The 12694-nt window shown below is 45.4% G+C and overlaps 1 protein-coding gene across 2 annotated transcripts; it reads right to left on the bottom strand.

Annotated features, from left to right (window-relative positions):
* Positions 1–5557: 5557 nt before the first annotated feature.
* LOC120681615 (exocyst complex component EXO70A1-like) lies at positions 5558–10922 on the bottom strand. Of its 2 annotated transcripts, XR_005677951.1 has the most exons (3): positions 8539–10922; positions 6876–6991; positions 5558–5925 (listed from the first exon to the last, which is right to left on the bottom strand). XR_005677951.1 is itself a non-coding variant. In XM_039963184.1 (2 exons), the coding sequence occupies exon 1, from the start codon at positions 10668–10670 to the stop codon at positions 8568–8570; it is 2103 nt and encodes a 700-aa protein (XP_039819118.1). In that variant the 5' UTR covers positions 10671–10919; the 3' UTR covers positions 5558–5925; positions 8539–8567. The 2 variants fall into 2 exon arrangements, 1 of the variants encoding a protein (XP_039819118.1); XM_039963184.1 differs by lacking the exon at positions 6876–6991 and having other exon boundaries at positions 8539–10919.
* Positions 10923–12694: the final 1772 nt, after the last annotated feature.

Genomic DNA, 12694 nt, shown 5'->3' with positions numbered 1-12694 from the left:
ATTTCCAAAGATTTAAAGAGATTAAAAACCGATGTTTCAATTTGACAGTTTTGAAGAAAGGCTTGGCGGATTTGGCTTTAAATGGTTTACGTTCTTACTTGAAAGAAAAAACTTGATGGCTTTGAATTTCATACTATTAATTGTTTACAAATGAAAGTCTTGGGTTTGTAGTTTAAGCTTAAGAATGTGAAAGACACTTATAAGACTCATCGGTTCAACACGCATGTTGTTGATCATGACTCGGACAGTTTGGATGGTCAGGGCAAAGAAGTGTACACCACCGAGTTCTTCTTCTGAGAAGGTGATTGGCGAGTAAGACCATTCGGTTCTATTGAAGACACCTTCGGGCATGATGGAATGAACCTGCCTGAAGTAGTCCCTTCTCTGCCTCTTGTTTTTGAACTCTAGGGATGAACATCCGGAGATAGGCATAATCATGCGAAGGTGGGTGTGGATTGGCTTTGCTGAGGGTTTGGATTTTCTTGCTTCGGTGGTAGCCCTAGAGGTGGGGTGGGAGCTCTTCTTGGGGGTTGTGGTTCGAGGTTTGCAGAGGTGCTCTTTGAGTGTTTGGTGCAGGGGTTGCCAGTTGGCTGGGTATGGGTTGTAGCTGAATGTTGGTATTGGTTGAAAGCATGTGTTAAAGGGTGTTACAGGATTGTAGGGTTGGTTTGGAGGAGCAGGATTGTAAGTTTGATTCGGTGGTACAGGCCAGCTTGTATAACCTACCATCTTAGCCTTTTTCTCGGCTTCCATTCTTTCGAGGGTTTTCTTCTTTTCTGGACACTAGTTTGTGTTATGATCTGAGCCTGTGCCATGAAAGTGGCAAAATAACTTTCTTGGTTGTTCTGAAGGTCCGTGGCCTCGGCCTCTTCCGCGTCCTCAACCACGAGCAAATCTACCTCCCCTGTTTGAGTCTTGGCAGTGGTTGTTTGATTGCGCATTGAACGGTTGAGCAGCTGGTGGCGCCATATAAAAGTTGGGTGTTGGATGGGGGTCTCCTTCTGCGAAGGTTCCATAGGAAAGATGTATTGGGTTTTCTGCCTGGAGTTGCCCTGGTTGTCGTGCTGCCAATTTTGCTGCTTCCTCATCAATTTTCTCTGTTCGACTCTTCTTCTATGTCTGCGTCGGACCTTGCATACTTTTCAACTTCAGAATATAACTCCGCCAATGACTTAGGTGGCTCCCTTGAAAGGTGCGAGGCTAACTAGCTTGGGAGCAGTCCAGTGATATAGTTTTCGATTGCTGCCTTCTCCGAGCAATTTGGAGTTTGTGCCTTCTTCTGGACGAACCTTCGAAGGTAGTCAGGCAGTGGCTCTCGATCCATCTGAAAACATTGGAATTCATCAACGGAGGTTATGGCTGCTTTCTTGAATACTTGGAAGTTTTGCTTCAACTTTTCTCTGAGATGAAACCAGCTTGTAACTGACAATGGCTGAAGGTAAAAGTACCATGTAGCAACTGAACCTTCGCAAACCATGAGAAATTACTTCACCATGATAGGGTCATCTCTACCGGCTGATGCGATTGTGGCTTCATAAGTCATGAGGAGTTGGGTTGGATCGACGGATCCGTTGTACTTTGGTAGCTGGGTGGGTTTGTAGCCAAGAGGCCAAGGAGTTAGCTGCAGCGCTGGTGAGAGTGGAGAGGTTGGGTCAAAGGGTGAGTTTGCTTGGTAGTGATGCTGGTGTTGGTTTTGCTCTTGATGATGGAGGCTTGCTTGGCGACGGTTGTGAGCTTCGACTTGGCGAGAAGCTTCTGCTTGATCATGATGTAGTGTGTGATCTTGTGAATCTTCGCAGACATTCTGAAGTTGCTCCACATCAGCTTGCATTTTGGCGAGCTTCCGTCTGGCATCAGCCAACTTCTTTTCCTGGTCCATTGCTCTTTGCTTCGTTGCTAGCTGAGCGCTGAGGTTTGCCTTCTCCCTTCCGAGAGCTTTGATTTTGAGGGTTGTTTGTGTGTATTCATCTTGTTGAGAAGTCAGAGGTTCATCATCCTCAGTGTCTTCTGGTTCTGGGTTGACAAGAGCAGCTTTGTTCTTTTCCTGTAGAGCACGCTGGGCTTGGGCATACTTCTTCGCCTCGGTGGTCTAAGTGAGGGTATGCTCAGTGGAGACTATAACTTGTTGGACGGGGATGTTGTGGAAGTTGGAATCTTCCGTCTCGGAGGTATTTTGGTTGGTGGTCTTTCTCTTTGTGGGAGCCATTGGGATTGTTTCTCGAGCTAGAACTACGGTGCGCGCGGCTGTTGGGTCCTTAGTCGATTTACCCAACAGGCAGAAAGAGGAAACAAAAGCCCTTCAAAACCTTCGGATAGAAATACTGTGTGTATTCACGGATGATAAAGTTGTTATAGTAGAAAAATCGGGAGGTATTTATTTCCCCGACCCTTGGACATTTTTACACTTTTGCCCATGGTCGAACCACTAGTTACATTGTAGCGAAGGAAACCATAGTCTTTTACTCGACTCATGCCGCAAGCATGAATCCTAGTCAAGTGACGTTTACGGCACGCAATCCTCCGAGGCCCACGATCTTCACGTGCTTGAGCCCACAACGCCACGCCTCCTGCGTGACCCCGGAGGTCGACTGGACTTCCGATGTCGATCCGACTTTGTTCTATTCACCTTCGATCCTCCTGCGAAGTCTCCTGTGGTGCGTTCGGCATGACTCGATCTCCCAAGAATCCCATCAAAGGTCGCCGAAGGCCCGGAGCTGTTTGCCCTGCATTAAGATGTGTTAAGTAGCATGGCCGTCGCACCGTTGAGTGACCATCGAAGGTTTTTTACGCAGTTTAGCCACGATAATGTGTAGACCCTCAACCTTCGGAGGTTGCAATCCCCAACAAGTTTCATATTTTTTGCTTGTTCGAAGACATCTGTTCACGCTAACTGGGAGCTAGATCTCTGCAGGGGCTCTAGTTTTCTCCTGCTGGCTGTGCTTTTGCTGGGATGTAAAAATGCAAAACTTTTTTGCTTTGTTTCAATGAAATGGGGCAGGATCGAGGCCTGTTTTTCTAATAAAAAATCCGCACGCCGACGGCACCCTGCAGGACTGACAGCCGGCGACGCTGCAAGCTGGTCACCCCCGCCGCCAACACGGTACACCACTGTGACTCTGCAAGTCTTTGAGCGCCGCGCTATCTATCCATCTCGCAGCATCTCTGATGCTACTCAGCATCTCTCTTTTGGTTCCTCTTCTTTTTGGAAAGGGGTACTTTGGGCTTATAAGGCAGCACAAGTAGGGATAAGGTGGAAGATAGGGGATGACAAAACTGTTAAGTTTTGGGAAGATTGGTGGTTTGGAAACTGTAGCCTAGCTACCCAATTTTGGTATCTATATATAATTGCAGATCAAAAAAATGTATGTGTGGCTGATGTTTGGAATGGTTCTGAGTTACAAATCTCCTTTAGGAGAGGAGTAACTGAAAATGGCATGCAAAATTGGCATATTCTAACTTCTATTGCTGAAATCCATCAACTATACAGAGGATTGTGACTCAATTATTTGGGCCTTTGATGCTAGTTCTAAATTCTCTGTCCAATCCATGTACAAAACTGTCAGTTTTAGAGGCATTCAGCCTGTCTTCACTCCTATAGTTTGGGGGTTGAATGTCCCACCTAGAATTCATATCTTTCTTTGGCTATTGAGTAATAATAAAACTTTAACTAGAACAAATTTAGCTAAGAGAAGGAACCTTGACAATCAATCTTGCTTGTATTGCTCTGAAAATGAAACTGTTCATCATTTGTTTTTCGGATGCTGTGTTGCCACGGCTCTTTGGAATTATACTGCTGACATCTTTGGTATCCATATAGGGAGTAGTTTTGAGTCTGTTGCCCGTTGGTGGGTGAGCAACAAAAGGAACAATGTACTCAATACTTGTGGTGTTGCTCTTCTTTGGAACATATGGAAACTGAGAAATGAAATGTGTTTTCAGGGGAAAGTTTGGAAGGACGTGAAGGTTGTTTTGAACAATATGATCTGGACTCTGGAGAACTCGACACCGATCTGCAGAGCTGGAAGCATGGAGAAGATGAAGTGGGTCCTGGAACAACTGAAGCAAAAATCTCGCCAACCACTACAGCTGACCGACAATGCGTCGGAGATGGGGAATGTTACACTGTCATCATTGGCTCTTCGTCCATCAGAATTGGATCCATCCCCGGCGGCCTCCGGAGCCACTGCTGAAGTTGTTTTACAGCTATCGCCGGATGTTACTAGCCCAGACTCGTCTATTTCAGATTGAACCTTTTCTGTAGCGGGCGTGCTTATAATACGTAACGCTGAACCTTGTATTGCGATGCTTTATTTCTTTGAAATAAAGCGGGGAACTTTTTCTCTAAAAAAAATATCTTCTCTCAAAACTTCACTGGAACACGGTAATCTGAAACTCTGGATCGGGTACTTCCGTACTTGGACGCTATTTGATTAAGTTACTGTGTGTCCGTCATGCTGACTATTTTGCCATCTTTTTTTTTGTGACTTGGACTATTTTGCCATCGTAGCATGACTCCAGTTGAGACTCTAGCTAAGTTACTGAATGTTTATTTTCCTGCCCGAATTCTGGGCTCCAGTGTTGATTTATCAGGCATGCTTTCTCTGATGCATCTTGCATCTGCCGAAACTCTGACAGGAACCAACGCTGACGGCATCCAACGTATCTGCCTGAGGATCCGATTACAACAGTGACAGGAGCAGGTATGATAAAACTTGACTTATCCGGTTACCACCCGCCGTCGCGCCCACTCTCCTCTCCGTGTGCCGTCAACGATGTCTACGAGCATAACGTCGGCCACCGCCCCTGCCAGGTACGCTCCGCTTTGACCCCAAAATTGTACGCAGTTTCGCAATCCTGAAACTAATTCGAAATGTTCTGCACGGTGCGATTGTATCGATTAATGGTAGCGTAGATTTATCCTAGACCCAATGCAAAAAAAAAAAAAAATTGCAGTTGTAGTAGGATCCAGAACCTTGCTATGCTGTCTGATGCGCAGATAATGCGACTATACTTATTGCCAACACATAATTCCGCTGATGCGTATTCACACTATTATTGTAAAAATATATATATATATGGCTGTGGCCAAGTTGAGCATCGTTTGCCCATAGCTTGGTAAATTAGACTGAGTTTCATAAACTCCGTAAGGACATTAGCATTTGGGTCATGTACATGTGTCCTCTCTTCAAGGACTCTAGCATTTTACTCAAACACTTGTTTTTATGTTTTATTTTGACATGTGAATTAACTGAACTATGATGTGATTGTTTTATCAACTAACTACGTGCATCATTCTCAAACAACAGGGGAACACTCACTGCTAGTGACCTAGGTAAATACAAGCCACATGCATGGCTTCTTTCTCCTCCATGTCAGCCATACACACGGCAAGGTTTCCTTGTCCAGAAGATTTATTGTAGCACTATCTGCTCCTTTTCAATATTGATTCATAGATCAACCTCATATAGGCCTTCAGAAGCATTTAGCTGATGCTCGTGCGTTTTCCTTCATCAAGATTCTTAACCTCATGCAAAACATGAGCTATCCTCCACAAATGTTATATAAAGAGTCTCATGTGAATATAGAGAAACTCATAGGAATATAGAGCCTTAACATTTGATGCTATGTTTTTACATGGAGATTCAAGTCAGAAAGTGACAAACTGTGGAGCTAACAATTAACCTACGTTGCCCTTATTTTGATCGAGACAAGCCGATGTTCACCATTATTTGGAAGACGAAAACCAAAGCAGATAACTGGACAGAACAACTAGGGAAGGTTACGACTCTGATGGGCTGTAACTTGCTGATTTACCATTCAACTCATCTTGCGGTATACATTCAAAAGAAACATTTGAGGTATCCAGTGAACTGGTCATGTTTTCCTTCTTACTTTCCTTTTCCAAATATCCGGCGACAAATTCTCCTGCAGCAAAAGAACCAACACTGTCAGTAGTTCATCTTCCACACTTGGTCTTTTGATATTTAGAACTCAGCAGCAAAACAAGAACGAATGCAAAGAAGAGAGCTGGTCTTCAGTTCAGGCATAAAGGGCTTGCTAATGAGCATGCAGCACAAACTGAAAAAACTTGCTAATATCCTGAAACATCATGTTCTAGCTGATGTTAGATATGCTTAAGACTAAACATTAGAATCAAACAAAAGTATATGAAGATATGGATCGACTTTGGCATAGAACATTAGCACTGAAAGTAAAACAAACCAATTTAATAACAGTGGCAAACAGCTTTCAGTGATCATATTTCCATATATAGCCAAGACCAAAGAGTAAATTTTAGCAGAACTATGAAGTTGTCAATGGAAGCATTCTTAGAATAACATCAAAACGGGAGCACCTCAATGACATTGTTCATCCTAAAATTGATCGTACCCCTTAGACAAGAGGGGAGGGGTGTTATTTTGAATCCTGTCTGCAAAAGGCTAAATAAGATAGGAGTTGCATACAAATATATTACTGCATATAAAATTTAGCAACTTGGTCAATACAGTCAGAAAAGCGAACTATGTAAGAGAATAATGGTAAGGAAACATGTTATCTTTAGTGCAACACGATCTTCCCAAATATAAATCCAAGTTTACCACTAAACTTCATTCCTAAGGAAATAAAACATCCTGCATAATTGGTCCAGATTAGAAGATTGGGTTTCACTGCAACAGGATCTTGCAACATAAGGTGCTAATAATGGTATATTTCCTAATTTTCGAAGCTCAAATCTATAAAAGATAGTGTGCTCTCATTCTGGCAATGTATACCAGACTACCACCTAATGGAATATGTTGCAAGAGTCACATCCAAACTCTACTAGACATTCATCCAAGAAGAGAAATAGAGGTGTCCATGAATTTTCTATATACCATGGAAGTTCAAAAAGATCTTCATGATGTGTCCACTCTGCCACTGCATTTAGCTAAGGCGAGCATAAGAAGATTAATCTTTCAAAGGAGAACAACAAATGGATGAGATTCTTTTTCTGCATGAGTTGCCAACAAAGATATATAAATATTCTGACCCCAAAGAACAATCAAAATACTAGTACATTATTTTTTAAGCTTCACTTAACTTGTGGCAAATTTATAAGAAAAGAATACGTGTAATTTATGGTACCAGTAAAGCATGTGGTGGAACAGTGCACTAAAATTAAGATGTCTAACATTGTTGGTAGTGTTAATCCTAATAGCATTAACAAATTAAGATGATTATTTTCTTTTTGAATAGGAAAAATAGTACAATGCACTATGTGGAGTGCTGAAAAGAAAACAGACTTAATGCACCAACAAGCCTATTCTCAGGTTTGCAATATCTTGGCACCAGAAAGAACTAGAACAATGAAGCCTTTATTCCCTAGCAAGCTGGTGTAGGCTACAAATGAAAGACAATAAGAGGCACCAAAAACAAACAGATAACACTATAACAGGGAAAAAAGACCAAAGATGTATTAGTCATATAAATAGTAGCAGCAATAATAAGACATTGATGGCCTAAGTCATGGTTTGGGCACTTAGATTGCTGATTTCCATGCGGTTCTACTTTCCAAAGCTCTCAAGTTTGCAAGATCATGGCACCAGAAATACTGGGAAAATATTATTTGAATGTTTTAGGGGGGATAGCCAGCCATCCATGCAGGTTATGAACTTCATTTTCAAAGACTTTACCATCTTTATTAATCTTCTGAGGGCACGATTTGACTTAGCATGTTTCTCAAATTGAATTCGGAATGCTCATTTTATGCCATAAAGCTATGGCCCTAATAGATAATTTCAAATATGAATCAAATGGTACCATCTTTTTTCTTTGTAAACTGTACTGTTGGAATATTGTTGATAAAAATTACAATGTTTGAATATTGAAATGCATGAACAACTGAGGTTGCGGTATGGCATCAAGAGACTTAAGATCACCGCTCCTGCATAGATATAGCCTGCAGTCCAACTACACTAAACTTTGTTTGTGGATCTACAAGATGTACATAACTAATATAAGTATCTTGCAAGAGAAGACTTGGAGCCCACCTTAAGGCTTCATTAAATAAAAGCAAGAAGGTATCCCACTGAATGCTTGTTATTACTTTTAACACTACAACGAAGCAGATTTAGCAGACCTGTATCAGTTCTGCAATACATAATTTCAAGGATTTTATAAGATATGGTTGTTTGGCTTCATTATTCTAAACAAAGCTTGTAAATCTCAAATCTCTCTTCCTCTTTCAGTACTAGATAATCCAATTTTTGCAATACCCGAGTCCAAAAGTAAAAACGAAAAACGTATAAAATGTCTGTTCTACTCCCTAAATGATGTAAAATTAATATAGCTTGGAGACTTAGAGAATCAAACTAGCAAATATAAGAATATACTGAAGAACAAAACATGTACATCATTTAGTAGTATACATAACTGATTGCGAAACAAAACGGTCCCTTTTGAATTACATTGCAGTACATCTAATGGGACAAGCACTAATTCAGCACATGTTCACTCCATCATTTGAGCAATATAGTGTCCCTTGTACCAAAAGCATACCTGTAGCCAAATACCATCATAAGAAATTCTCATCTTCTCCTGGAATGGTTGGCAGACCCTGGTGACCCTTCAAATAGATCAGAAAGGTGATTTTCCAAGTCCTCAGGGTTGTACTTAATGTATTTTCCTGAATTCCTTCCACTATCCACTAGACTGCCATATCTTCCCGTAAAAGCACGATAAGCTGGAATCACATTTTCAGATATAGATATCTTGAGTTCCTCCCGGAGCTGAGGGTCCGGTACTTTCCACAGTGTTTGACTCCTGTATATCTCATCAAAGGCCAAGTTGAAGTTCTTAAATTTTTCTTTAATCCTAGAGCTTGAACTCCCACTGCTGCCGAAACTTCCACTCCCGCTGCTTCCATGACCATCATCCCTCAAATAAGATAACACTCTGGTCCATGAAACCCTGAGGTAGCTCTTTGAATTTTGCCGAATCTTGCCACGGCGCCTCCGGATCCAATGATCACCCAAAATCCTCCCAAGCTCAGAATCCTTCACCTTTTGGACAATATAGAGTGTGTTATTCATGGAAAATATGCACTGCAATGCAGCATCCTCGTAAAGTTTGGATTTCTCGTCCAGATTTGACTCCAAGTAAGATATCAGCTTGACCATACGGCGTCCAAGTGGGGTCAAGCTCTTCAGATACTCTTCATCCTCATCAGTGCCGTTATGTAAAGCATTATGATCTACATCTCCAGCACCACTGTCATCCAAAAGTGTGTCAAGTGTATCACTGTAAACGACCAACAACCTAAGATAGTTCATCACATAACGCGTCATTGGGTGGATCTCACCAGCCATCATTGGCCGGCGCGATGACTCCTGCTGTAGGACCTTCCCAAACTCAAGAAGGGTACCCTTCACTGCATCACCAAGCCTTTCAAGAACCCCCTCCAAATCATGGATGACATCATCACCATAACTACCAAAGAAGAGCTCCTTCAGTTCAGGGATCACTTCAGCAAGCGCCTCGTACATGTCCAGAATGCGGGAAAGCTTCTCCGGCGAGCGAGTGCACACAGCCACCGCATCCCCAAAGTTGCGGATCTGCATAATGCAGCCTTTGGTGGACTCAACAAAGCACTCATCCCGGAGCTCATCGGACGCAGCAAGCACCTGGTCGCAGAGCCGCCGTTCACCGGTCAGCAGGGAGCGGACAACCGTCTTGACCCCATGGACCCACTTCTTCATCTTGTCATTGAGATGCTTCCACTCAACACGCTGCACCTCGTCGATGCTGAGCCGCTCGACGCCTAGCACATTGAGGCACTCATCAAGCAGGTCACGGCGGATGGTGCAGTACACTTGCGCGAGCTCGCTGGCGTACCCCGCGCGCACCATCCGGTCGGCAATGGCGTGCAGCTCGTCCACAGCCTCCGGGTGCACGAGGTCGAACACCTGGTCGTCGAAGGGGTTGTTCCCCGCGATGCTGGCGCTGCGGGCAGTGTCCGGCCCGGCGCCGCCGCCTCCGTCCTGGCTGTGCGGGGTGGCGGGATCGAACTCGGAGGAGGTGTCGAGGTCGTCCATGGATCCGAGCGAGAGGCGGCGCAGTGAGCAGAAGAGGCCGCTGGCGTCGAGTGGCACCGCGTGGCGGAGCATGAGGTGGCGGAGCTCGTCCTCGAGGCGCGCCATGGCGAGCTGGACCGCGACCCCCGCACGGCCGGAGACTGCGGGGGAGGAGGAGGCGAGGTGGTCGACGGCGACGTCGACGGCGGCGAGGTAGTGCGCGGCGTCGTCCTCGGGGGCCTCGAAGACGAGCGCCTCCGGGGTGGTGTCCCAGAGGTGGATGAGCTGCTCGGCGGCGTCGAAGGCCGCGAGCGAGGCGGCGGCATCAGGGGCTTCCTGGTCGGGCGAGGCATCCGGGTCGGAGTCGGCGGGGGCCGGGGACGGGGACGGGAAGAGATCGGAGGTGATGGAGGAGAGGCGGTGGTCGAAGCCCGAGAGGATGCGGATCATGTCGTCGGCGGCGTTCTTGGACGTGGCGAGCGACTTGACGATGTGCTGCGCCGCCGCCAGGACCTTGTCGTCCCCGACCACGGCGGCCGGCACGGGCACGGGGAGCCCGCCGCCGCCCTCCCCCGCCCCCCGCCCCCGCTGCGGCGGGGGCGACGAGGGCGCCGACATCGCCGCCTCGCGGCGCCGGCTAGGGTTTGGGGGCGCGCGCCGGCCGCGGCCGGGTAAGGCAGGGCAGGTGGACGGGCGGGTGGGGTGGATGGGGGCGCGGTGAAGTGAAAAGAGTGGGAGTCGCTGGTGGGGAGGAGTAATTGAAGGCGGGGCGGCGGGGCGGACGGATTGAGGCGGAGGCGGGCGGCGGCACGGCACGGCAGGCCGCAACAAATGGGGGGCGGCGCGGCGTGGTGTGGCCTCAGCCTGGTGGGGGGTGGGGATGCCGGCGGGCGGGGCTCGCCTGCTGCTCGACCCCTTGTTTGTCTACTCTCAATCTCTCTGATGGGGGGCGCGGCGCAGCGAAAACTACCACTCGTGCTAGTAGTCAACGGCGCTGTTCTTGCTCCAGCTCCAAGGAACCCAGCTTGAGTATCCAAAAAAAAAAAGACACCGGCTGCTTCTGGAATATTGACGCTTTGGATGGATGGAAACTGACCCGTTTTGTGCGCAATTTCTTTTATTGGGTAACATTGCCCGGTCATTTCGGGCCAGACTAGTTTACCGTCGCCCGTAACTTGGCTTCGTTATGGTCGATTTTCAGACCGCGTGCCACTCAGCTATTTTTTTTCCAGCTTGTAACATCCATCTAATCATTGACGTCACAAGAGCGCACACAAAACCCAGACTGACAGGCCACTGCCCCTCACGTCACCTCTCACCTAGTCTAAGCCTAGTCGTCTCGTTCCCCTGCTCCACTCAAACAATATATCAGCATATATCAAACAAATATATAACAATTTTGTGTAATGAAAATTTTATTGATTAGTTTTGTATAAAAATATGATAGAGAAAAATTCTAAATATAAAAATTCCATAAAAAGTTGAATGAGAATATTTTGCGACAAATTTTTGAAAGAAACGTCTGAAAAATTTTCTATATGAAAAAATTTTGTAGCTAAAAAATCCGAGCAAAAGAATCTCAAGCAGAGAACTTGGAGATAAAAGTTTTTTTGGAAAAACTTGGAGATAAAAGTTTGAACACAAAATTTCAAGACAAAAAAATCCAGGAAACAAAAAAACTGGAACAAAAAATTTTTCAAGAAAAAAATGTAACACACAAAAGTTAGCAAAAGAAAATTCAGCAAAATTTAAAAAGAAAAAAAAGAAATAGAAAAGGTGGAATGGAAAAGGAAAGATGGAAAAAAAAAGTGAAACTGGGAGGCGTGAAGGGAGCTGCAGTAGTGGCCCACCGGCCCCCCACGTGCACGGGCAGCAGCTGCATCGACCGCGCGGAGCACTCCGCGCGGTCGACCGTAGAACCAGTTTCCGGGGTCGTTTCTGGGTCGAGTTCTTACATCTCTTAACAGGTTACGTGACAAAACTCGATGAGCGTGGGCGACACAATTTCTGCCTGAACCCAGAGAACCACAGCTCCTTGTCGAGAAACTCCTGTCAGAATCTCTCAGTTTTCTACTAAAAATAATTAATTATATTTTTCAACTGTATTTAATGTTTTATATATGTATCCGAAGATTCGATGTGATCGATACTGTATAAAAGAATTTGGAAACTAAAGAGGGCCTCTTCCAAAATTCACGGCCAGCAAAAACGAAGGTTGAAATTCAGTACGATGTCGGATGGAGATGGGCACGGGCTGTACTACTTTTATAACGAGGTCGATGGCGCCAGCCAAATCTTTTCCATCCAAGCGAGTGCTATTCGATCGGATCGAATTCGCAGCGTCACGGAATAGTCCGCGCCGCGACCGTCGCCACGCTCGAAGGCGGCGGCTGCTACTTCTTCTTCACCTGCTGCTTTCAATAATAATCCGCCTGCTAATCACGAGCCCAAACACGAAAAGGGCGCAAGCGCAATGATTAAGGACCACTAGCCCATGATTGATCGCCCTGGCGCCGGCAAACTAACTTGGATTTGGCATAAGATTAGATCTAATTTGGAAGCAGGGGAAGCTAAACCTACTCCCTCTGTCCTAAAATGTAGGGTATTCTGGAATTTTAGGACATATTATGATTGTGTAGAAA

Source organism: Panicum virgatum, chromosome 7N (genome assembly GCF_016808335.1).
Source record: "Panicum virgatum strain AP13 chromosome 7N, P.virgatum_v5, whole genome shotgun sequence".
In the NCBI taxonomy this organism is placed as follows: domain Eukaryota; kingdom Viridiplantae; phylum Streptophyta; class Magnoliopsida; order Poales; family Poaceae; genus Panicum; species Panicum virgatum.
This window is presented reverse-complemented; position numbering and strand designations above follow the sequence as displayed.

What these genes read in the sequence shown, in the direction of transcription:
- LOC120681615 (XM_039963184.1), bottom strand. Translation starts at nt 10,670, where the DNA reads ATGTCGGCGCCCTCGTCGCCCCCGCCGCAGCGGGGGCGGGGGGCGGGG.